Source organism: Canis aureus, chromosome 23, assembly GCF_053574225.1.
Source record: "Canis aureus isolate CA01 chromosome 23, VMU_Caureus_v.1.0, whole genome shotgun sequence".
In the NCBI taxonomy this organism is placed as follows: domain Eukaryota; kingdom Metazoa; phylum Chordata; class Mammalia; order Carnivora; family Canidae; genus Canis; species Canis aureus.
Window position 1 is genome coordinate 10,281,511 of NC_135633.1, and position 27,131 is coordinate 10,308,641.

General features: G+C 37.6%; 1 protein-coding gene across 2 annotated transcripts; it reads left to right on the forward strand.

The window, feature by feature from the left end:
* Positions 1-345: 345 nt before the first annotated feature.
* TPH1 (tryptophan hydroxylase 1) lies at positions 346-27,131 on the forward strand. Of its 2 annotated transcripts, none has more exons than XM_077866292.1 (11): positions 346-620; positions 5,470-5,606; positions 10,122-10,305; positions 12,189-12,289; positions 15,253-15,320; positions 15,465-15,661; positions 18,395-18,530; positions 19,289-19,415; positions 20,860-20,955; positions 22,171-22,304; positions 24,028-27,131. In XM_077866292.1, the coding sequence occupies exons 2-11, from the start codon at positions 5,490-5,492 to the stop codon at positions 24,200-24,202; spliced, it is 1,335 nt and encodes a 444-aa protein (XP_077722418.1). In that variant the 5' UTR covers positions 346-620; positions 5,470-5,489; the 3' UTR covers positions 24,203-27,131. The 2 variants fall into 2 exon arrangements, with proteins under 2 accessions (XP_077722418.1, XP_077722417.1); XM_077866291.1 differs by lacking the exon at positions 24,028-27,131 and adding an exon at positions 23,260-23,758.

Below are 27,131 nucleotides of genomic sequence, written 5' to 3' on the forward strand. Positions count from 1 at the left end.
GGGGTGCAGGAATTTCTGCTTTGGAGCCAACCGGGAGAAGCAGAGGAGCCTATAGAAGGTCATTATGTCAACAGATGTCAACTTAGTGTGGAGGGAATTTCCAACCCTGGATTGTTTAATATTAGACTTACGTAGTTAGGGCTGGCCTGGCATTAGCTTAATTAAAACACGAGTCAGATTACAGCTAGAAGGCGAGGCGCAGGCTCGCGGGGACCGTCAGCACCAACGCCGAGGTCAGCGCCCGGGCCACGCTCCCGCCCGGCCCTTCTCATTGGCCCCTGCCCGGCCGCCTCGGGCGCCCATTGGTCCGCTGCGACTCCCGCTTCCTATAAAGAGACGGGCCGCGCGGGTCGGCAGGTGGCTCCTTGCCGCCGGGACCGGGGACCACCGCCGCTGATTTGTGGGTGCTGGGCCAGCGTGGGGAGGGGGCAGGCTCACTCTCCCAGGAAGTAACCACCCGTGGAGATCTGGATCTGGGGAGTCCCAGCTGTACCCCTGCGAGGACTCTTCTTTCCTCCTACCCTCTTTGGGAAGAAAAGACACAATCTTTGAGGGCCTGCTGTGTAAGGACAGACTCTCTACACATCATCTGATTTCACCTTCACGACAGCCCCTGTAAGGTGGGTATTTCTTGCATTTTTACATTTCCCGGGAAGTTCTGAGTTGAACTCAAGTCTGTGTGACTCCTCTGTGTTAGCAAACAATAAATGCATTCTTCTTCCTTTCCTTCCTCTTGACCAAATAGCAACATCTCTTCTTTCCTTTTCCCATTAAGGGAACCGTCCCTTGGAGATCTCCAAAGAAAAGGGCATTTCAGATGCAAAGCCTCTTAGCATCACACCTACCTTTATCACCTGCACCCTAACCCAGTACAGGTCTGCAATTGACAAATAGTGATAGTAGTTCAGATCCAACCTTGCTACTGACATTTGGTTTTCAGTGGTTTAAAATTAATTCCCCATCCCCACTGATGTTCTAGTCTAGTTGGCTTGGGGGAAAAACTGAAGTTGAATTTTCGAATCTATCCAGTAAAAGTTTATGCCCATCAATTAATTCTCAAAGAAGGGTGGAATTCATTTATTTGTTTTATTTATTATTTTTAAAGACTTTATTTTTTTACTCATGAGAGACACACACAGAGAGAGGCAGAGACACAGGCAGAGGGAGAAGCAGGCTCCCTGCAAGGAGCCCAGGGTGGGACTCGATCCCGAATCCCAGAATCATGCCCTGGGCCAAAGGCAGATGCTCAACCGCTGAGCCATCCAGGCACCACATTTATTGTTTTAAAAGTAGATGTGAGCACAGCTTAAAGTAACCAGAGGTGTTTCTGCAAAGCCATAACCTGTGGTTTATGAATTTCAATACTAGAGTTCATATTAGCTTATCTTCAGGTGGGATGTGTCTTCTATTTTCATTTTCCTCACCAGTGCCTTTATTTCCTAGGAAAATGTTGTTCATGGGCACTGTTTTCTTTTCTATTTCATCTCCACTTTCATTCTCATTCCTTTCTCCCTGTCAGAAAAGAAAAACAAGATTCTATGGAAGATTCTCTCCATCCTCACCAGTCCTTCTCATGGCTTTTAGTTCTGTCTTCAAACAGCATCTGTGCTTTCAAAATATTTCAATTTGATAGTGCTTTGGGCTTCTTAGATTAGGTAAATTTAAATTATACTTGTTATTGACTAAACTTATGGGAGAGAAGAGTCAATGTAAACACCTTGACCTCTACTCTTTGTGTATAGTAAATATTTAATTAACGTATCCTTCACCCTTCTCTGCCCTAGCCCACTGATGAGATGTTGGTGGCAAAACTAGATCCATTCCAGAACCAGGGAAAGAGGAGAGAATTATGAAACCCAAAAGGATGGAGTGAAACCAGTCATGACTGTTACTACCTTTTAACAATGGCTCCTAGAGGAGCTTAAGGGCCAATTTTGAAATGTGAAAGGAAATCTTTATATAGTTTTATACAAAGAGTTGCATTCTAAACTCTGAGAGATTGTTGAAGGATGAACTGTCAGGAGATCTGAAAATCTGTCAGTTTTCCCACTGACTGGCAAAAATCACCTTTATTTACTGTTCTCTGATCTTTGTTCCCAGTTGTTGAAATTTGCTTTCATTATGAAACATGGTGGTGGGCTAAGAAGTAGCTTAGATTTGCAGAATCCTTTTTCTTCAGCACATTGTAGTGACAATATCCAGGAAAATGGGGACTTAGTAAATATAGGTTGACTAGAGTCTTCATTTGTTTACAAATGAATTTCTAAATTATTCACTTGAGATTTGGAACTTAATATATTTTAGGGGTTTCATAGTAAATAAACTAATGAAACTGAAAATCACTTTAAGACAAAAGAATACTTACATTTCATGCCATAAAACTATCTTTACATCTTTCAAAATGCTTAACAACCAGGGCAAGAAAAGTTCTTAGCCAGAGGATTTTAGAATGTCAATTTTATTACATTTAACATTTTATCTTTTTTTGAAGACAGGGAAATTTGGGATGCGCTTCCCATTTTTAGAGCTAGTATTTATTGAAGACTTCGTGTAAGTCAGCACTGTTCTAATGGTTTTATACATTATATATATATATTATATATATAATCCTCCTTACAACCATGAGATTGGTGTCAGTTAGCCTCCCTCCAATTTTGCAAATAAGGACATTTACGCACATAGAAATTAAAACTTGTCTAGATGGGTTTGTAGATGAATTTGTTACTAGCAATTTGCCGTATGATTTTATACTTCTTATTGTTTGCGTCTGCACTCTATAGGACAAAATCAACCATACTCTGTGTGGAAAAAAAGTCTATGGCCTTTTAATGATAGTTAGATACATTTCTCCAAAGGTTTCACGTTTTAAAATATATTTTGAGAATGCATCCCTGAATTTTTAGCCCGAGAGCTACCAGTTCTGAATTTCCTGTATATACTTTGTTTACCAAAGGATCAGTTTCTTTGAAGCTGAAAGTCTCTTTTAGAATCTCTTGTTTCTCATCCATAAATCCTTCCTGATCAGACTTATGGATGGGCCGGAAGCCATATCCATTTATCTTTATTTTTTTAAAGATCTATTTATTTATTCATTATAGACAGAGAGAGGCAGAAACACAGTAGGAGGGAGAAGCAGGCTCCATGCCAGGAGCCCGATGCGGGACTCGATCCTGGGACTCCAGAATCAGGTCCTGGGCCAAAGGCAGGCGCCAAACCGCTGAGCCACCCAGGGATCCCTCCATTTATCTTTAGGATATTCGTTACAGGGTGGAAAATGGTGGTTGGGGGGATGGTATGCTTCTCAGATATCATAGCTGGGATCTCAGCTTATTGGAAAGTCTGTTTCTCCCTCTTCCTCTCCCTCATACATAAGTCTGTGAATCAATTGGAGGCAAATTGTCTTGTTTTTAAATCTTTACTGCCTTAACGCTATGCTACTTTATTCACATGAATGTGCTTGGGTTGAAATTTCATTTATTTTACCATTATTAAAGTCAGGTCACAGAAAAATCCGGATTATTATTAAGCTTAATCAGTCTTTTGGTTTTATAGTATTTGGCATAAAGATTGTTTCAGCTACAGAGAATTAATTGACACAATTAAAAACATTTAAGCAGTTTTGATTTTAAACTCAGTGAATCAATAGGTATGGGTTAAACATTGAATTATAGCTCTGTCTTTTTTTGATGCCCTAAATAGCTTTGTTTCTTCTGTGGGGGAAAACATCAGAATACTAAGCCACATCATGTGTTTTAAAATGTGTGAGAGGGGCGCCTGGGTGGCTCAGTTGGTTAAGCATCAGACTCTTGATTTCAGCTTAAGTCATGATCTCAGGGTTGTGGGATTGAGCCCCTTATTGGGCTCCATGCTGGGCATGGAGCCTGCTTAAGATTCCCTCTTGCCCTCTCTTAAACAAACAAACAACAAACAAACAAACAAACTGTGTGAGATAGTTTTGGATGTTGTGAGTTCCAGTGAATCGTTTTGGTAACTTTGTTATGTTAGAAAGGTTAAGTAACATACCCAAGGTCATATACTAATAAACATCAGACCAATAAACAGATATGTCTGACTTCACATTCCAAATATTTCCATACACTGTTTAGTAATATAAATAGGTGCTTGAGAAGATGCCAAGGTAGATGTCTAGTTCATCTTCTGAGAAGACAGCTTTCAACTAAATGCCAGGAATTTTATTCTACCTGTGGTGTTTCTGCACATAATCAAATACTCACTGAAACAGAACTATAACTACACCAGTGACCATTGCTATGAATGGGAGTTTTATGGTATGGCAATCTTGAACACTGAGGGGAATGGACTTAGGGAGGCCTGGGAAGGCTTCCGTGAGTCAGTGAAGTTTGAGTTGTGGGGGATTGGACCCAGTTTATCTGGCTTCAAGCCCAGAGCAGCATATTATTCCTGTTCTGGGTGGTACTGCTGCAGGCTTGGAGCAGTTAGTGCAAGCAGATGAAAGACAGTGGAATTGGTTATATCAACTTAAGTTGTTAAGGATTAATTCCACTGGAACTCCAACATGAAACTAGGCAATTAGGAAAATTAATAATGAAAAGAAAACCGGTAGGAATAAATCCTCAAAATGCTGTTTTCATTTTTATTTTTATTTTTTTTTAATTTTTTATTGGTGTTCAATTTACTAACATACAGAATAACCCCCAGTGCCCGTCACCCATTGCTGTTTTCATTTTTAAATCCAGATCTTATTTCTCAAGCGTATTTTCTCTGTTGAAAGTTATATTCCACTTTCATCCCTCACAATATCCTTACCTCCCCCAACACGCACACACCAGAGTTGGATCCATAATCATATAACTCTTGTAGGCTAATGTTTAAAAGGCTTATTGGCCTTCCAGAGTCCACTGCCTGGAGGATTCCAAGTCAGAGAAGAAAGAAGATACTTATATGGAGCCAGAATTCTAGTGGCTAGCCATTATCCTTGTGGTCCCCATGTGTCCAGTGCTGCCCAGGCTCTTGAATTTATGAAATGAATAGAAGGTCTTGTTCTGAAGCGGTTTGATGCCTTGTTGAAAGACAAGACATGCATGAATAAAACATTCAAGACCCAGTATAATAAAGTGATGAAAGTGTAGGGGGAAAGTAAGCTTTTATAGAGGAAGAGTGCTCAGTTCAGGCTACAGTAGGAAGACTGCAAGAAGCCAGTGGGCATGACTCACACCCTGCAGGAATTGAATTAGGAAAAAAGAAAAAGGAAACCAGTAACATGCATTGTATGCCTATTATAGTCTAGGGTTGATAGGCAATGTTTTATCTTATGTTGGTCTCATTACAGTCTTGCAAAGCATATCTACAAATCCACATCTCACAGGTGAGGAAATTAGAACTCAGAGAGTGTTATCAAATATTGTCTTAAGTTTCAAATATTATCAAATATAGTCTATATTGCACAACTTCTTTTTTAGACCTCTCTATTTTCATACTTTGTTTTAGAGAACGACACCAAATTCATCATGATTGAAGACAATAAGGAAAACAAAGATAATTCCTTAGAAAGAGGAAGAGCGACTCTCATTTTTTCCTTGAAGAATGAAGTTGGTGGACTTATAAAAGCACTAAAAATCTTCCAGGTAAGCAGTCTGCATATTTTTGCATAATACTCTTCTCAAATGAGTCTCTAAAATTATATTTAAAATGTGAATTATTATAAATTCTTCAGAGATGCGTGGCAGAAATTTCTTAAGCACTTTAGTTTCTAAAATATTGCTCGATTCTAACAAATGGACAAGAGATACAAGCCATTTACAGAAGAGAAGATACAAATAGCTAATAAAGAAATAGGGAAAGAAAGATTCACTTTGTGGATTTCAGAAAAGCCAATTTTAATTAAATAGAATATTAAAAATTTAATATTATTTAATGACATTAATGATATATTTAATCATATTTTTAAGATATCAAAATAATAAAGATTCTACAATTATACTGTTCCCTACCGTCAAAGCTTCAGTGCATTTGGGACTTAAATACACCTTTGGTGTGAGGATAAATTGGTATAATAGGGAAGGAAGCAATACGTATTAGTAGCCTTAAAATGTTCACATATTTTGACCCAGTAATTCCATTTCCATAAATCCATCTTTTAACTTTTTTTCTTGAGAGAGCGGTGTACGCATGCTGAGTGTGTGTGTATGGGAGAGGTAGAGGGAGAGGGAGAGGGAGAGAGAGAATCTCAAGCAGGCTCCCCACCTAGTGTGGAACCCATTGGTGGGGGGCGGGAGGTAGGATGGGAGGAAGGTGGGGGAAGCCTCAATCTCATGACTCTGAGATCATGACCTGAGTTGAAATTAAGAAATCAGACACTGCCTGGACGGAGCCACCGAGGCACCCCTTCATAGCTCCTCATTTTTAAGTCTAATTTATTTTGTTAATCTTAGGGCAAAGGGTTGAGTTAATCATACACATCAAATTATGTGTAGGCTTATCATCATCAATTCATACAGCCTCCTCCTGTTTTATTTCATTATTCTATTCAATCTCCATTTCTCTCTTCTGATAGACAGCTGCTCTGATATGTTTGATCTGTACATGGAATTATTTTTATGTGTACTTTAGAATATGTAGAGTTTTTGTGTGTGCATGTATTAGCAAATCATGTAATTTTTATTGTAGGGTATCTTTTTTATTTTATTTTTTATTTTTTTATTATTATTTTTTACTCAGCACTATGTTTTTAAGACCTACCCATACAGCTCTGTATCCATCTCATTTTACTTACCCTCAGCCTTTAGGAGGCAACTATTTCCAACCCTTTTAACTATATTTTCTATAATTTACTTCCATGTTTTTTTGTTTGTTTGTTTTGAAGATTTAAAGTAATGTCTACACTGAAGGTGGGGCTCAAACTGACAGCCTCGAGATCGAGTCCCATGCTTTACCAACTGAGCCAGTCAGGTGCCCCTACTTCTATGTTTACAAACAATATGCTTTTTATGCTATTTCATGATTTTTTGGTTTATGGATATTAGCTATTAGCTATTACCTAATGATTTCCTATAATGGAAGTAAAGACTTAGCTTTTTTGACACAGCTCCCTTTCCAGTGGCCCTCTCAACTTCCCTTCCTCCCATCTTCCCAATGTAGTTAGGTCCTAGATTTTGGCTATGCCAGTCTTTAGTGTGTTCATTCTTCAGATTATATATGTCTTACTCAAAGAAGATCCATGTTATCCATTATTCTGACTTCCTTTTTGGTAAATAGGATTACAATTTAGGGTTTAAAAGCATGGGCTATAGAGCAGGACAGCTTGAGTTTGAATTCCAGCTCTGATACCTTTTAGCTATGTGTCTTTGGGCAAACTGCTTAACTTCTCCGTGGCTATTTCCGTAATTGAAATACATGATAGGAAATGTCTCACTTATTACTTCTACTTTGTGTAAATTTTCCCGGATCTTCTTGACTAAATTTTTCTTCCAGATGGAATTTTAAATTATTTAGTTACATTTCCTCACCAAATTCCATCAAGATTTTGATTTTGATAGTATTCAATTTAGAGTAATTGAGGAAAAATTGACATTTTACATCTTTGTCTCCAAAAACGTAATTTAGCTTTATATTTATTCACGTCATCATTCAGAAAACATTTATGAATGCATTCTTATTGTAAATATTAACAAGAAATAGATTAAACTCTACTTTTAAAAAAGTTTTAATTTTAGTTCAAATATAGTTAATGCACAGTGTGATATGAGTTTCAGGTACAATATACTGATTCAACACTTTCATACATCACTCAGTTCTCATCACAACAAACGCACTCCTAATCCCCTTCATATATTTCACTCATCCCCCTGGCCCACTTCCCCTCTGTAGTTAAGAGTGTGTTTCTTGGTTTGTTTCTTTTTTTCCCCTTTGATTGCTTGTTTTATTTCTTAAATTCCACATGAGTGAGATCATATGGTATTTATCTTCCTCTGACTTATTTTGCTTAGCATTATACTCTCTAGTTCTATCCATGTCGGTGCAAATGGCAAGATTTCATTATTTTTCTATGGCTGAATAATATTCTATTATAGGTATATACCACATTTTCTCTATCCATTCATCAATAAATGGAAACTTGGGCTACTTCCATAGTTTGGCTGTTATAAACAATGCTGCAGGAAGCATAGGGGTGTATGTAACCCGCTGAATTAGTGTTTTTATATCTTTTGTGTAAATACCTAGTAGTGCAGTTGCTGGATTTTAGGGTAGTTCAATTTTTAACTTTTTAAGCAACCTCCATGCTGTTTTTCAGGGTGGCTGCACCAGTTTGCATTTTCACCAACAATGCAAGGTTTCTTTTTCCCTCCACATCCTCTCCAACACTTGTTGTTTCTTGTGTTTTTGATATTAGCCATTCTGATAACTGTGAGGTGATATCTCATTGTGGTTTTGATTTGGTTCTGATGATGAGTGATATTAAATATCTTTTCATGTGTGTGTTGGCCATCTGGATGTCTTCTTTGGAGAAACGTCTGTTCATGTCTTCTGCCTATTTTAAAATTTGAATTATTTTATTTTTGGGGTGTTGAGTTCTATCAATTCTTTATATATTTTGGATACTTACTCTGTATCAGATGTGTCATTTGCAAATATCTTCTTCCATTCAGTAGGTTGCCTTTTAGTTTTTTTGGTTGTTTCCTTTGCTGTGTAGAAGAAGCTCTTTATTTTGATGTAGTCCCAATAGTTTATTTTTGCTTTTATTTCCCTTGCCTCAGGAGATATAGCTAGAAAAATATGTCAGAAACTCTCTTTTACTTCTGATCAACTCTAGTATATTTTGTAACTGGCTTTCTTCTATTGATTCCATGATAAAATCTATGTTCCAGGATAAATCCTGCCTATTCCAATTTCCCAACATTTTAAATACTCTTTTTTTTCCTGTTGGTTCATGTTCCTAATAATTCTTACTTATCTTTACCTTTGCATTTACAGCTCCGTCTGTTTGGAATCCTCCTTCTTCCCTTCTGCCTACTCTATCTATTCTTTAAGACTCATCTCAGTTCCTGTCTGCTGCATGGAAATGTCTACTTTCTCTAGCCCATAATGCTTTTTCCCAGAATATCTACTACACCTAAATACTTACTACTTGTATTTTCTCTTAGCCTTACATGTGTTAACCAACTAGATTATAAGCTCCTTATATGTCTTGCTTTTCATTTGTATGCTTCACAGCTCTTACCTGGCTACATAGTTATTCACCAAGTTAATTCAAATTGAACTTGTTAGTGTTGAAAATCAGCTCTTCTAACTTATTTTTTTAAGATATTGGGTAATTTGTTCTTATGTTTCATTATTATGCCACTGGTGCTGGTCCTCAGCTATCCAAATTGGTAAGAGAAGATATCCTCCTCCCACAGGTTTGCACATATGGCACCCAGCTTGGGCTGGCATGGGAAGAGAGCAGAAGAAGCAATCTGCTTCAGCTGGTTACTAAGTTTGTAGCTTAAGAGATTTGAGGTATTAAACACTCTGTTCAAGCTGTTCATCTAATTTTATTAAATGCATATTCGCAAAGGAAACTTTCCTTTCTAAAGGGCTGACATTAATATCACTTTTTAAAAAAGATGTTATTTATTTATTCATGGGAGACACAGAGAGAGAGAGGCAGAGACATAGGCAGAGGGAGAAGCAGGCTCCCTGTGGGGAGCCGGATGTGAGACCCGATCCCAGGACTCCAGGATCATGACCTGAGCCAAAGGCAGACTCTCAACCACTGAGCCACCCAGGTGCTCACTGTGCCACCCTAATATCACTTTTTGAAAACACTTTTATTTATAAGAATTTTTGAAAGGTTCTTTTTATCTAGGAAATTTGGTATATTGATTTGAGGCCATTCATTTCTGGCAATTTGAGAGACTTCTAGTGGGTGTCATTTTATTAGTTTCTGGAGGGTGTGATAAATTTTTCAAAGTTTTTTGAGCAGTACTTAATATTTATGGGGAATTATTTTGCTGTTGATAGCACTAAAAACAGCCTTCTTCTATTTTGACTATCACCACAAGCATAGAATTGATTTTTTAGTGGTAATGAAAGTAATGAGCTCAGAGACTATTACCTTTTCTGAAGTTTTCCTATGTATTTTTACTCTCTGCTTTACACAGGAGAAGCATGTGAACCTATTACATATTGAGTCCCGAAAATCAAAGAGAAGAAGCTCAGAATTTGAGATTTTTGTTGACTGTGATATCAACAGAGAACAATTGAATGATATTTTTCATCTGTTGAAGTCCCACACTAACGTTCTCTCTGTGAATCCACCAGATAATTTTACTGCGAAGGAAGATGGTAAGTTTGAAAAGTGAAAATCCCACTCAGAAGATTAAGTACATAATGTATGTCCAATATTATATTTATCTTGAAGGCACAGAAATAAAAATAAAACACAGTCTCTTCAAATTGGTTACAGCCTGATAGTGAAGGGAGCACAAAATGTAATTGCTCAAAATACTATAGAACAATTATAAAGTAACATTTTATCAAGTGTGAGAGAAGTGAAAGGGAAACCTTGGGCCTAAGAATTCAGAATAGTTAGAAATTACATTTTCTCAGTTTCCAAATCATCAAGCATTTCTTAATTTCACAAACCTTCAATTTACAATCCCTGCGTACTTAAAAATTACCACAAGGCTTAGCATCTGGCAGATATTAAATGAATATTCAAATTTGTTGAGAATATTGACAGTTGCTGACAACTATGATGTAAATACACTCTTTACACAGTCCTCCCTGTCCCCACTCCCACTAAAAGCAAATGAAAAGCAACAAAGCCTCCTAAGGTTTCAGATGAGTAAGATCTTCTGTTGTAAAAAAAAATCCTTGTCATTTACTTGGCACAAAAGATAAAAGGATAATTCAACCACATTTTACATATGGTATGGAACATGCACAATATTGGGGTGTAATCAGGGCTGGTACACATCTGTTATGTATTTGTGTGGCTGTGTAAGTTATTAAAATACTAATATGCTTCCATTTCTGAGTGGCAGATAGCTGCTTCCCCGAGTCCCTTGAGCGTCCCACCATGCCTGAAGCCCATTTGCTCCAGATGCTACTCTAGGAGTCCCAGGCCCACCACAAACAACCAAAGGGTTAATATCTGGTGGAGCAGGAGCTTAGGATGCTGCTTGTATCTATTTTGAGTGATTGGTGCCTCTGTGGTATTTGTGGTTAAATCTCTTCACTATCACTTTTGGATATGTTAAAAAGAATATGAGAGCTAGAACAAGAAGGATTGAATTCTAGTCCTCTCTCTTCCAGTAGAAATGAATTGCCTTAGACAAATTACTTTACCTCTCTGAGCTTTGGTTACCCCATCTATAAAATGAAGAGTTTTTTTAGGGGCTAAATGGTTCAGTTGATATTTAGGGAACACCAACTTGTGTCAGTTATTTCTACTAAGAAACAGATATACAAATACATACATACATACATATATGTGTGTGTGTATATATATATACATACATATATATATATATATATATATATATATATATATATATATATATACAGATATAAACTGATATGTTTTAGAGAATCAGAAACACAGTGTCATAGGATCCCAGAGGACAGAGAATTAGCTCTACCTGCAGGGTCAGGGAAGGTCTTGTAGGAGGAGAAGGATATTCTCAGGAAAATTAGAAGGATGGGGTGGAGCAGGAAGTGGGAGTAGGATATAGGTATTCCAGGCAGGAGAACAACATGTGCAAAACCCCAGAGTTACAGGAGGGCTGCATGTCTGAGAGGAGGTGAGAGATCAAATTGGCAAAGACAAAATGATTTCTAAGATCATTTGCATCAACAAAAAGAAATGTTGAAAGTCCTTATTATAGTTGCACCTTGGTGTGCAAAGTTGTATACCTTACTCTGTTTTTTTAAAAGATAGTTAAATATGTAGCTTACAAATTTTTTGTACTTAAAATCTATTCCTGAAGTATAGCATTTCTTCAATACTAAGAAAATCAAGGCTCAAAAATGTTTTGAACTCAAAAATTTTGAATGAAATTTACTTATTAGAAATAGAGCAATTTATTTGTATAAATTTTGCCTCAAAGTACAAGCTAAAATTAAAAATTTTATCCAGATGTATTTATGAATTTCTTAATTTCTTTTTCCTTATTGCCTTCCTTTAAGATCATCTCTTCAACTGTTAGTGGTTTTGTATTTTGCAGGTATGGAAACTGTTCCTTGGTTTCCAATGAAGATTTCTGACCTGGACCATTGTGCCAACAGAGTTCTGATGTATGGATCTGAACTGGATGCAGATCATCCTGTAAATATTTTTAATAAATCTTTTCATGAAAATAATTTAAAGCAAACTAAAAATTAAGACAAATTATTTTCTTTTTTGGAGACTGCACTTATTCTAGACTAAACAGGATCTTGTTTTAATCTGGATTTCAGGAAGTCTCCATAGTCCTGGGGAATCCAGACTAACTGCCTGAAGCGCAGCTAACTTCACTGACTCTGAAACACCTGTCCTATGTCTGTCATTCCTATTAATAAGAGCTATTCCAAGAATTATGCTAAAATCAAGACAATATCTGCAGCAATTTTTGTTGAAGTGGGTATAGATTATTAGAAAGGAGGGTAAGGATAAGAAGGAGAAACACTTAACTACCCACGCTGTCCAGCATGACTAGTTTATTAGGAAGTTGAAATAGGATGTTGGATCCTTGGAAAATTATATGGGACATAGTACAGGCATGAGCTGGAGAATCAGTAAGCGCAGAGCATTAAGGTTGCTTGTGGAGTCTTATGGTCCTGGGAGGGTGGAGAAAAAGAGTGCAATTTTAGAGTCATATGCACCAGGACTTTGATCTGCCACTTAGTAGCTCTGTTCATTGCCCGTGTATCTTCTTAGACAGCCCTCAGCTGATGCACCCACATTGTTCTATAATATCTTAGTGAGCAATTTATTAATTCCAATTGCACTTGCTCTCAAGGCATTTGCAGTCTAGTTGGAAAGATAAAGCACACATCTGTAAATAAACATGAGATTAAATTGTGAAAAGTGCTAAGTAGCATGAACAAATTGCTTTGAGAGGCACGCAAGAAGGCAAACACTTCTAGTTGAAGAGATCAGAGAAAGGCAACATTTTAACTAGGCCTGAAAGGAGTTTGGCAGGAAAGAGATGGTGAGGAAGGATAGTTCATTGCAACATGAGCAAAGGTTCAAAGGCAAGAAAATCTGGAGCATGGTTATGGAGAGGTAACTAAATAACTATTTCTGCTCTACTACCAAGTGCTACTGATTTTTACCTCCTAAATATTGCTTAAATTTGTTCTTTATTTATTCCTATTACCACACCTTTAATTCACCCCCCAGCCTCCAGCTTAACACCTCCAACCCATCCTCCTCATAGTCCCTAGAAGGATCTAAAACCTTAGTATGGTCATTATCCCTTTTCTGCCTAAAGCTCACCAATGATACCTAGGTACCTATCTAAGAAAATTGAAAACATATATTCATGTAAAAACTTCTACACAGATGTTCATAGCAGCTCTGTTCATAATAACAAAAAAGTGGACACAACCTAGACATTCATCCATTGATTAATAGATAAAGTGTGATATGTCGATAAAATGGAATATTATGATAAAAAAATGTGAAATGTTGATACATGCATTCTACAACGTGGATGAACCTTGAAAACTGATTGTAAGAGAAGCTGGTTACAAAAGGCCATGTGTGTTATATGATTCCTTTTATACAAAATATCCAGAATACACGAATTCATAGAAACAGAAAGTAGATTAGTAGTTGTTGGGGGCTGGAGATGAAGGGAAATGGGGAGAATCCATGAATGAGTATGATGTTTCTTTTGGGGAGAAACATTTTCTGAAATTATAGTGGAGGTCATTGCATAAGCCCATGAGTGTACTAAAAATCACTACATTGTACACTTAAAAATTTTAGGCTGTGTGTATTATATCTCAATAAAGCATTTAAAAAAATCATCAATGGCTTCCCATTACCCAAAAACTGAAGTCCAAGCTATTTCAGACCTTTATTAGCAGACCTCAAGCCAATTTGCCCCATGCTCCTTGTTCTCTCCAAGCTCCAGCTCACATTTCCTTAGGTACATCATGTTGTCTTTCTTCACCGTCATCAGTACTGTCCTTTCTGTCCTTTCCCACCCAGCTATCCCCACTCCTTTTCTGAGACTTAGCTTGGGAGTCATCATTGGGAAATCTTCCCTGACTCCCCCCAACTGCCCTCTTTCACATACTGTGGATTAAGAGTTTCATTTTTGAGTTCCAGTGGCATCGTGGCATATCTCTAATAAGGCAATTGTCATACTGTTTCATAATAATTGGTTGATGTAAACTCCTTGGAGACTCAGATTGTGCTTTGTTCATATTTGTTTCTCTGGATTTTAGCACAAGGCCAGGTACTTGGTAGGGGTTTGTAAATCCGTGTTAGAGAGATGAGTCTCATTTTCTCTTTTCAAGTGTCTTCCCTTTCTTTCCTCTATAGCATTATTGGCTGTTTTCTCCTGGGCTTTGCTTTTTTGAAGTCTATTTTATCTATTTAAAAAAATTTTTTTCTAGGTGTAAATTATTTTCTTTTTATTATCATTGTTTGCTTTTATAAATAGGACTATGTTTACAGTTTGTGATAAAATCTAAGGCTAGATTTAGTTGTCATGATTTCATGTTTTATTAATTACTATTTTATTGTTAATTACTATTACAGAGAATATAGCTGAAGATATACTCAAATGATTAAGAAAAAAAACTCACTTGGAAAAGAATTGTGCATTTAAGTAGGATGCTTTTCTTATTCCTTAAATCATTTTACTTTTGTACCCACTATGGGATTTTTGTATCTAGAGTATCTTTATTTCAGTAGCCACAATAGTATAAAGCTTTCATATAACATTGACTTTAAAAATGATCATGAGGGATGCCTGGGTGGCTCAGTGGTTGAGCGTCTGCCTTTGGCTTAAGTCGTGATTCCGGGATCCTGGGATGGAGTCCTGCATCGGGCTCCCCACAGGGAGCTTGCTTCTCCCCCTACCTATGTCTCTGCCTCCCTCTGTTTCTCTTATGAATAAATAAATAGAATCTTTAAAAAAAAATCATGAATTTCTAGACAGTACTTGCTTAAAATAGCAATGATGTAGCCCTAAAGGGGTTATATCATAGCTCAAGTAATAATGAACTGTTCCCTAAATATCATGTCAAGTATTTTTTAGTATGAATATTTAAAAACTTTTCTTTAATTATCAGGGCTTCAAAGACAATGTCTACCGTAAAAGACGAAAGTATTTTGCAGACTTGGCTATGAACTATAAACAGTAAGTATATTATAAAAATAACTTATTCAGCTTTGAAATAATAGAATAAAAGAATAGAGCAAATTATGCTCATTTAGTAAATAAAAGGTAAGTGCTGCTGTTTATTGAATGCTAATTTAAAATAACTTCTCTTTGTCTCTTTAGTGGAGACCCCATTCCCAAGGTTGAATTCACTGAAGAGGAGATTAAGACCTGGGGAACTGTGTTCCAAGAGCTCAACAAACTTTACCCAACCCATGCCTGCAGAGAGTATCTCAAAAACTTACCTTTGCTTTCTAAATATTGTGGATACCGGGAAGATAACATCCCACAATTGGAAGATGTCTCAAACTTTTTAAAAGGTAATGCACGAGTTAATCTTTTGTTAAGGGGAATGTTAACTCTGTAATTATGATAGAATTTTTAATGAAGGAATAAAGTTCAAGTGTAGGGGAGGTCAGAATTTTCCTTACTCTGTTCTGGAGTATTGGACCCAGTATTGGGCATTCCTTTGAAGAGGGGCAGTCATGATCTGGAACAAGTGCATAGGAAAATGAGAGGATTATAAGGGGCTTGGAAAATGCATTATATAAATAAAATTTGAAAGACAGGGTGTTTAACCTGGAGATTTAAGGGATATTATAGCTTTATTTAAATACTAGATGATCATCTTGTGGAATAGAAGTAATACTATGAGACCCTAAGTAAATGATAATTGGATAGAAACTATAAGCTTTTAGCTCAAAATGGAGAAGATCTTGCTTAAAAAAAAAAAAAAAAAAAGCCATTTGAAGATGGAACAGGCTCATGGGATGGTTATTTCTGCATTCCTGGAGGTTTTCGTGCAAAAGCTCTACACCCACTTGGGGATGTGGTAGAGGAGATTCAAGCTCTTTGGGGGAAGATTGGAATAAGTGGCCTCTGAAGCTCCTTTTCACAGTAAGACTCTGTAATTTTCCCAAGGAAGAATGTGCTAGTAGAAGCATCAACAAAGAGTAAGGACAGTGTTTTTCCTTTTCATTCCTCAGGCTTATTTGGTTTAGGCTTCCTTATTTCTTCTAGCTAGTATAGGAAGTAAAATGAGGAGTGATCTCCAGGGTTTATAATATGTAAGAAAAATAAATATCCCCTTTGATCTCAGCAGACTAGAACCTTAGGAACAAATAGAAGTTATGTTTCTCACTCAAAGGGAGTTTAGTTTATTTCCATCATGATCTGGAATTCCTTTCTTTGCATTTCTTATACAGACCATCATAAAAATCTACATGTCGGGATCCCTGGGTGGCGCAGCGGTTTGGCGCCTGCCTTTGGCCCAGGGCGCGATCCTGGAGACCTGGGATCGAATCCCACATCAGGCTCCTGGTGCATGGAGCCTGCTTCTCCCTCTGCCTGTTGTGTCTCTGCCTCTCTCTCTCTCTCTCTGTATGACTATCATAAATAAATTAAAAAAAATGTTTAAAAAAAAATCTACATGTCTATTCAACTCTATAATTATTAGTCAGTCATTATGCACAAAACTAATAAAAAACCAAGCAGGAAAAGGCACTATAGTTTTATAAGGGAAGAACTCATATAAATGGTTCCTATAAAAACTAGATTTAAAAAAGTGATTAAGGATGACAGAGAACCAATGCACATGACCTCACGCACGGGTCTTACAAAGATGAGCAAGCATATGCTACAGAAGTTATCAAATTAAATTTGCTTGAGATTTGGAGGAAATATTTTGTTGTGGATACAAAGCTGAAAGCTGTTCACTTGGGGGTCTGGAGCGTGAGCTGGCTGCAGAACATGTTGGTAAATGTGTTTCAAGGGAAATTGTCAAAGAGGGAAATCAAACCTAAATGACAGTTCAAACAAAACACCAGTGGGAAGGAGTTCCCTGCACTGTCAAATATGGTGGCCCCTAGACACATGTGGTTGTTTAAAAAATTCACATTATGCTGAGTGAAATAAGTCAATCAGAGAAGGACAATCATCATATGGTTTCACTGATATGGGGAATATAAGAAATAGTGAAAGGGATTATAAGGGAAAGGAGGGAAACTGAGTGAGAAAAATTAGAGAGAGACAAACCATGAAAGACTCCTAACTCTGGGAAAACAAACAAAGGGTTGCAGAAGGGGAGGTTGGTGGGGGGATGGGGTGACTAGGGTGATTGGGTGACAGGTACTAGGGAGGGCACTTGATGGGATGAGCACTAGGTGTTATACTCTATGTTGGCAAATTGAATTTAAATAAAAAAATTAAAAATTCACATTAATGTAAACCAAAATGTTAGTTTTCTAGCCACACTAGCCACATTTCAAGTGTTTAATAGCCACATGTGGTTAGTGGCTACCCCATTGTAACCTAGAGATAGAACATTTCCATTATTGTGGAGAGTTCTGTTGGACGATGAAGTCTAATCTATCAAAGTGGGAGAATCCGAGTATAAAAGCAACTGGGCGGAATTGGAAGAACAGTGGGCGAGGGTTTGAAATGAACAGCAAGAGTGGAGCTTATAGAGGCCCTCTGAGTTGTTGCTGCCCTGCCGGCAGACCTCTTTTACAGAGTGCATGTAGTCTTAGCTGTTGGTGGATAGAAGAGCATCATCCGATTTAGATAGAATAAACTTTGCAAGAGGTAGTACTGGCTTAAAGTGGCATAAATTAGGAAGTGGTTCTGATCTATATTAATAGACCTTGTTAGTTTTTTCTTTTTTTTTTTTTTAAAGGAAGTAAGGTTGCCTAGGAGATATTCTAAACAGTTTGGGGAGACAGCAAGGTAGAATATAAGGAGAATTTTATCATCTACTGTGTAATTTTGGGCACATTATTGCGTCTCTGAGCCTCAGTTTTACAGTTGTCACAAGGAGAAGAATAAACTAGCTCAAATTGTATACATGAAAAGAGATGTGATATGTAAGGTCTAACTCAATGCCTGACCTACAGTAAGTGCTTAATAATGATTACTTCCCCTTTGTATACACATGATAAATTTAGTTTCCATGTTCTCCCTCAAACTGTTACTGGGACCCACTGGTGGTATTAAAATGTTGCAGTAAATGGTCTGTTTGGGTGAAGATTTTCTTCATTTTCTCCTTTGGTTTGCAGAGCGCACAGGTTTTTCCATCCGTCCCGTGGCTGGTTACTTATCACCAAGAGATTTCTTATCAGGTTTAGCCTTCCGAGTTTTTCACTGTACACAGTACGTGAGACACAGTTCAGACCCTCTCTATACCCCAGAGCCGTGAGTATTTCTGCTTCAGCATTCATTCATTAAATAGTTATTTGTCATAATGGTACTTCCTTCAGGCGTTTTGTGTGAAGATTAAATGAATGAACATGTGTAAAGCAACTAGAACAGTGCCTGGCACATAATACATGCTCCATGCTCTAGATATATTAGCCATTATCATTACCATTATTATTATTATTCTACTTCTTTCTTTATCATTACTATTATTAATTGACAACCTGTTACCTATTAGGTACCAGGTGCTATTCTAAGCATGAGGAGTATAAAAAAATCAGACAAAAATTTCTGCCTTCATAGAATTTTTATTCTAATGGGGGATAGAGATAATAAACAAGTATATATATATATATTAAGTATTTATATACACATATATACATACACACACACACATATATATATGTAAAGCAGAGAAAGGGGAAAGAGGTGTATGTGAGAAGTGTTTCTGTTTTGAAAAGGGTAATCAGACAAGGAGTCACTGAGAAAGTGACATTTGAGCAGAGACCTGATTTGGTGGGGGGTGTGGGGGAGGACATGTCTATGGATATCTTATGTGTATATGTTTGTGAGTGGCCTTGGTTTTGAACCAAAATAGTTTCTTTACTAAATTGCTAGTGTCTTTTGTGGTCCATTTCCAGAGGAATACCACCTGAATAAAAGTGCAATCAGATTTTGGTTTGATTGAATTGTTGATCATGTATTTTTATGAGACATAAGCATCACAGGGTGACAAACTTGTACCTCTTTTTCAGAGATACTTGCCATGAACTCTTAGGTCATGTCCCCCTTTTGGCTGAACCTAGTTTTGCTCAATTCTCCCAAGAAATTGGCCTGGCTTCCCTTGGAGCTTCAGAGGAGGCTGTTCAAAAACTGGCAACGGTATAAATCAGAAAATAGCTGTATAGATTAGTAATTCTGATGGGGGGGAGATGTGAGTGTCAGTTTAAAAGTGCATATTCAAGACGATTGTTAGAAAATTTGTCTTTGCTCATATTATTTTAATTTAAATAATCTCAGTAGGATTAAATGAGGGTATAAAATTTTAAAGTTCATCAAAAGGAGACATGGGCTTTAAGAAAAGGTAGAGTTCAATAATGTTAATTGTTTGTAGATCTTTTTCCAGCAAAAACAATAGGTTCTTTGAAAACGATGCTAGAAATGTTTTTGAGCACTAGATACAAGACATCGTGCTGGAAATACAAAGATGAGTAAGGCCTGGTTCCTGCCTTCAAGGAATTTGTACACAACTTGAGGAAGCAGTCCTGTTAAAATGCGGTGAACTCTACAGAGAAGTTCAGGCAGAGTGTTCAGGGAGGGCAGAGAACTGCTTGGGGAAGGTTCCATGAAAGAACATCTGGACTAGCCCAGGGAAGATGCGTCATGTTTTCATCTGCCAGAAAGGCAGCAACATCTCAGGATGAGGGCACACAAGGAAAGACAAGGAGGTGCTTGTTGTATCTGGGGAAATGACAAGAAACCAAGTGTGTTAGGGTGGGGGAGGTAGTATGAAAAAGGCTAGATGATTAGAACAGTGCTTCTCAAATTATGATTTGGGGACCCCCTGGTGTTCCTGGAATCCTTGTACAGGGTCCTTGAGTGAAAGATCCACTCAGAGTGCAAAGTGGATTTCAATATAAGAGCTAAAGTTCATTGATATGGTTTCAGATCCCACATGGTAGCTGAACTTTAAGAAATTGCCACTTATTGAGTTTTGATGTAGGGTCAAAAAAGAATATCCACAATTACCTGAAAAGGCTATCGCAACACATAGCCTTCTTCCAACTACTTAATCTGTGTGAGGCTGAATTTCTTCATATACTTTAACCAAAACAACATATTGCAATAGATTAAATATAGAAGCAGATATGAGAATCCATCTTGTTTTTCCAGCCAGACATTTGGGAACAACGTAAAACAATGCCTCTTTCCTGACCCTTTTTTGATTTGTGTAATATAGTTACTTTGCATTAAATTGTTGTGCTACCACAGCATAAATGGTTTATTACATTTTATGGTAACATAATTAGTAAACATATACATGTTTTCACTTTTGACTTTTACTGTAGTAAATATAGTGGGCTGTAACCCATATCAACAAAAGGTCCTTTGGGTCCTAAGTAATTTTTAAGAGCATATAGGAGTCTTGGGAATAACAGTTTGAGAAGTGCTAGTTTAGAAGAGGCCAGATTGTAGAAATACTTGGGAACTGGTCTGGGGATCTTGAACTTTATGCCAGGGCACTGTAGGTCAGTGACTCAGAGTTGCACTTTGTTTTAAATTGAGTTATTCAAGATGTGAAAGTAATATTAATGTCCTTTTGCAGTGCTACTTTTTTACTGTGGAGTTTGGTCTCTGTAAGCAAGACGGGCAGCTGCGAGTCTTTGGTGCTGGGTTACTTTCTTCCATCAGTGAACTTAAAGTAAGAACCATAAATCTCTCTACGTAGCCATGTTCACTTAATATAATTGATACAACCTGCAAGAATTTTTGTATTTGAACAAGTGCATGCTGTGAGAAATGCTTGGTGAGCAGTAAACATTACTCAAGACAATTTTCTCTATTTCTCAGGTTTATAGGGCTACACTAATTTTTTTTATTTATATGTGGAATTTAATTACTTAATTTTTTCTTTTTAAATATGATTTTTAAAAAATTTTTATTTATTTATGATAGTCACACAGAGAGAGAGAGAGAGGCAGAGACACAGGCAGAGAGAGAAGCAGGCTCCATGCACTGGGAGCCCGACGTGGGATCCGATCCCGGGTCTCCAGGATCGCGCCCTGTGCCAAAGGCAGGCGCCAAACCGCTGCGCCACCCAGGGATCCCCTAATTTTTTCTTTTTAAGTATAGTTGACACACTATAGACATTTTATTTATTTATTTATTTATTTATTTATTTATTTATTTATTTATTTATTTCTAAGAGATAGAGCACCAGCATGGGGAGGGATAGAGGGAGAGGGAGAGAACGAGAATCCCCAAGCAGACTCCCTGCTGAGTGTGGAGCCTGATTCGGGGCTTGACCCCAGGAGGCCAAGATCAGCCGTTTACCTGACTGGGCCACCCAGGTGCCCCAATATACATATCTTTGAAACAAAAAGTATTTTAAAACTTTTGCCTACAAAATCTTGCTGTTCCCTCACCACTTTTAGTGTGCTAGCAAAAACTTCTCCTAAATTCCATGGACTTCTTTGAGAATTATTATTTATCCAATTAAGGAATGAACTTATGTTTGTTGAGTAACAGATGCGTGTGAAATACTGTCCATGGTACTTCTTGCTTTTAGGAGTCTACCACCTGATGGTGGGTACAAGTCATGTACAGGAATAACTAGGGCAGGCTAGGAAGTAGCCATCATAATGCAGGAATATACATAAATAAAGATTGTTGGGTACCTCTTACATGGAAAGTATGTTAGAACAAAGCCATGGAGATGAATCTTGGTGAATAGCAAGCCGTTTGTCTTTCTGGTATATTGTAGGTTAAATAATGCTGTAGGAAATATGTTTGGAATTATAGGTTGGGGCCATTGCATTAGTACATTCAGTGGTGTGCTGATTCTGGTGGTTGTGTTTGGGATGCGAGCCATGAAATTAGATGGTATTCTTTGATTCACTGACTCTTTGTCTTCTAGCATTCACTTTCTGGACATGCCAAAGTAAAGCCCTTTGATCCTAAGATTACCTGCAAACAGGAGTGTCTCATCACAACTTTTCAGGATGTCTACTTTGTATCTGAAAGCTTTGAAGATGCAAAGGAGAAGATGAGGTAAAGCATATCTTTCTCATGACTTAACTTTCCTCTGCAAAAGATAGGTGCAGTAATGGTAACAAATCACAGAAGTAAGCAGCTGGATAATTAGAAGCCTATGAGGTACCTTCTGCCTATAACATATCTCCCTTTCACAACAAATATTTAGAGTATGTTGTTTATGGTGATGTTTGGTGATTGCATATATGAATCAGATACATTGAGAAACTGGTTTCTTCCCATCAGGGTTTATAATCTATTAGGAAAAATAAGCTATATGCAAATTACTATATAATAGCATAGAAAGCCTTAGAGAGATACAGATGCAACTTTGTTCTCCATTTTATTTGGGAGCAATTTATTCCAGATGGGGGAACAGGGAAAACTTAATGGCATCTGAGAAAGCACTTCAAGGATAAATAGGATTTAGATATGTTAAGTTTTAGGTTAAGGGACAGCATAAAAAAGGTAAGGGAGGTGGAAAACTTTGAGTGTAATGCAATAGAGCTATGCTTTAACTATTTTTAACTATTTTAAATATTTTATTTAATTTTAAATATTTTATCTACTTATTTAGAGAGCACATGCAAATGTGGGGAGGGGCAAAGGGAGAGGGAGAGAGAATCTCAAGCAAACTCCACACTGAGCATGGAGCTTGATCTCACCACCCTGAGATGAGCCAATATCAAGAGTCAGGTGCTCAACCAACTGAGCCACCATGCGCCCTGCTATACTTTAACTATTAATCAGCTAAGTGTGGTGTTAAGAAAGGAGGACATTGGAGACAAAAACTACTCAGGAGATTTTTGTAATACTTCAGGTGAAAAGAAGAGCCTGGGCCAAGACAGAGGTAGTAGAGGAAAGGACTATAGAAGCAGAATCAAAAAAACATTTGATGGAAGAGGTCTGAGGTCACATTGTGAGATCATTGTGGGATAGATGGGGGTTTAAGACATGCTCCTTTGTCTTCCAGGGATTTTCTGTTACTTGGGGAGCTAGGCAAGGCACAGAGCCAAATAATAATACCAGCAGGGTTTCCTCTAGCCCAGATGACCCCTTTGTGCACACTTGAAGAAGAGGTTCCCTTCTGGGTAGACCAGGTGGATTGCAAGCTGCTTTTCAGTCCTTTCTCAGGTATAGTTGTCCTCAGCTGTGTTCCTAGGGGTCCTGAACACACCTGTTCTCTAAATGGGAGTTTCAAATGTTGACTTGATAAAGAGGGCAGGGCTTGGATGCATGAATAAAGGATAGAAGTTAGGTCATTTGAGAGAAGCCTGGAGAATGACATTGTAAACAGAAAGAATGTCTATGTGCAGAAGGCAGGACTGTTCTGGTCTGTTTCTGGGCATGTGTGCACAGGTGTATAGGTGTATAGGTGTATTTATGTAAATCATGGCTGAAGGGTCTGTCACTAGGTGGTCAAGTGCTGCCATTGTCTACTGATAAAGCTACTGTAGTTGGTCTCCTTACTGTAGCCAATTAAAGTCATCCACAGGATCTTCTCCTAGCAATGCAAGGGGTGGGGGAAATTCGTCTAGAACAATTTTAGGTATCCCGCCTGTGTAGGATTCCAGGGGATCTCTGCACATGCTACGTAGGGAAGTAGGTCAGATTGGTTGTGTGAACAGCTAATAAGGATTTGTCTTTCTTCTAGCGTATGAAATAAGTTTGCTGTTGCTCACTCAGTTTTCATCCTCTGCCTCCTAGAAATTGGTTGCCTCTTATTTGTTTTCTTAAATAGAGAATTTACCAAAACAATTAAGCGTCCGTTTGGAGTGAAGTATAATCCATATACACGGAGTATTCAGATCTTGAAAGACACCAAGAGCATAACCAGCGCCATGAGTGAGCTGCAGCATGATCTTGATGTTGTCAGTGATGCCCTTGCGAAGGTCAGCAGACAGCCAAGCATCTGATCCTGAGTGACCGTCAGTTCAGAGGCCTGTGGGCCAGCTCCTGCTTTTCTTGAAAACCTGGTTGTGGAGGGACAGCAGCCAAACAATATTCTCTGCTCCCATTCTTTAATTAGTTCTTTGGAAATTTGTACTTGGATACTCTATGCCACTACCGATTATCTTTTTGGTAACATCTTTAGTGAAATATGATTTATATATTGTACAATTCACCAACCACTCATTTTTTTTATAGAGAAGTTTTTCTGACCCCATGGATAGATCTAATACCAACTTGATTCTCTTTTCCCTAATCCTTCTTGAATAAAATGACCTTTACGATCATTTAAAATTCCTTGATGGGTATTATGGAGCTGACCCATATTGTTATCTAAGATCCTTTCATTTCTAAAGTATCTTACTTATCATTGGATTCGTGTCAAGCTTGATCACATTCACAGCCCTAAATTTAATAGAGGACCAGCTGTCTCCACTGCTAGCGTGGGTGGAAATATAGAAGCCTTTGCACATGAAGCATACCTTGTAAAGAGTGAGCAGTCTAGTTTCAAGTGTGGTATCTTATAAGGAAATACAAGTAGCCAAATCTGGAAAGGTTGATTGGGGGTACGATCAAGAGCAGGCTAAGGATTTGGTACTTTATTTGGTAGGCATTAGGGAGCCCCTTCCCAAGTGACCATCCTCCTTGAGTGAGACCTTTTCTTTTCTAAGCATTGCATGATGCTGGTTTTATTTTAGATTATCTGTTCTACTCATAGGGCCAAGGGGGTACTTGGGAGACCACACACAGGGTAATGTAATGGGATTTGTCCTCGGGTTAGCCGGAGATGGTATTGTCAAATGGAGAGTTCAGACTGAGACAGATGAGAGAAGCCAAAGTTAAAGTTGGAAAAGCACACTGAGCACTTCATTTCCAAGGTATAGGTGAGGTCATAAACAGGGAGGCAAAGTATAAGGGTAGAGGATGGGGAAACAGGTGAGGAAATGGGCTGTAAGAAAGGTTGAGAAGATCATTTTAGGTCTGACATTAATAATACAAGGGCTGCAAGGACTGGTTTTTATGTGCTGTTGGCTATGTAGTACAGTGAATGGGCCTGATAAGAGCAAGTGAAGCTGGATTCCTGAATACATGCTGAGTCTGTTGGATTTACTTCTTTCCTCCTATCCTCTCTTCAGTTTCTGGCTTTGCTCCTTGGTCCTCTTCTCTTTCTGCCACCTCTTCATGGGAAATGTCATCCACATCCATGACTTCAATTCTTTTTTAAGATTTATTTATTTATTTATTTTAGAAAATGGGGCGAGATGGAGGAGGGGCAAAGGGAGAGAGGGTTCTAAACAGACTACACGCTGAGTGTGGAGCCTGATTCAGGACTTGATCTCACACCCCTGAGTTCAGGACCTGAGCCAACACTGAGTTGGACTTGGTCCAATCGACTCTACCACCCAGGTACCCCCATGACTTCAATTCTTATTTTATATGACTCCCATATTTGCAGTTCTAACCTTGACATCTTTCTTGAACTTTTGCATCTTAAGTTCAGCTGCCTGCTGGATATTTTCCATCTAGATGTCTCATAAATCAGGTCCAATGTGGTACAACTTCTTGTGGTGCCATTCACATAGAATGAAATGGGTTTGGATAACATGAGAGACCTGCCAAGTATCTCAAACACAATAGATTAAAAAAAACAACAACCCACAAACAAAACCCTCAGAATCACCTGAATATTACACACCATCAGCTTCTTCTCCCAGTGATGTCATTTCTGTTAATGAGATATGAAGGGTCATTTTTTTCAGCCAATTTTTCATTCTTAATCAGCTACTTAAAGAACTGTGTCTTTACTTTTTTCACATTAATAGTCAAATTGGATACCATTTAACACATTTTATTTCAACAGACCATTAGCTCTTTTAATCCTTTTTAGACCTTAAAAGATATTATAAAAAACTTTATGTCATACAAGGAGATGGAATTCGGAGTAGTAATTCAGGCTATTTCAGAATTTTATATTACTTATAATTTTAGTTAAGTATAACTATTAATGTACCTTTGATAGTCATAGATCTAAGTCAGCTAATCTAAAATCATTTGAAATACTGATCAACTAGTTTATAGTTGGTGTATTTGGTTGCAAGGAAATTTATTGTAAGAAAACCATGATAGATGGTTAACAATAGCAAGTTATGCATACTGTATCTGTTATTTTCATATAATTTTGATCATGGTAAAGAGTCATAGTTATTGAATTTTAAAATTATGGTATTTAAAACCACTCTATGACTAAAGCACACTAAAATGAATGTTAAAGCACAATCATTATTATTCATAACTTCTGAATAATAGAAATGTTTAATGATTGATTTCAGTTCTTCTAACCCCTGGATTTGTGATATTTGGTAAATCAGGAGTCCAGAGAATCTGCGTGCATTTTAAGTATATATCTTCAAAGCATCTAAGAATGTGTTAATATTTACTCCAATATGAGAACAGAATTGAACCAAAAGTTTGGTTTATAGGGCAGCCCCAGTGTCTTATCAGTTTAGCGCTGCTTTCAACCTAGGGCGTGATCCTGGAGACCAGAGATCGAGTCCCACGCCGGGCTCTCTGCATGGAGCCTGCTTCTCCCTCTGCCTGTGTCTCTGTCTCTCTCTGTGTCTCTAACAAATAAATAAAATCTTAAAAAAAAAGTTTGGTTTATAATTCTTAATCAGTGACTTATTACTTAAGACTTAGATGGTATTTTCCTGACTTTTTTGAAGAAAACTCCAAAAGCTGGTTGTCAGAATGCCTATATTTCTTAATCAGCCTATTTTGTAATTCAGAGTTACATAATAGTAATGACACACAAGAACGTATACAACTGTACTTAATTTTTAAGTTGGCTTCCAAATTGAAAAATGAAAAAATCCTGGAGTTCTTTAAAGGCATACA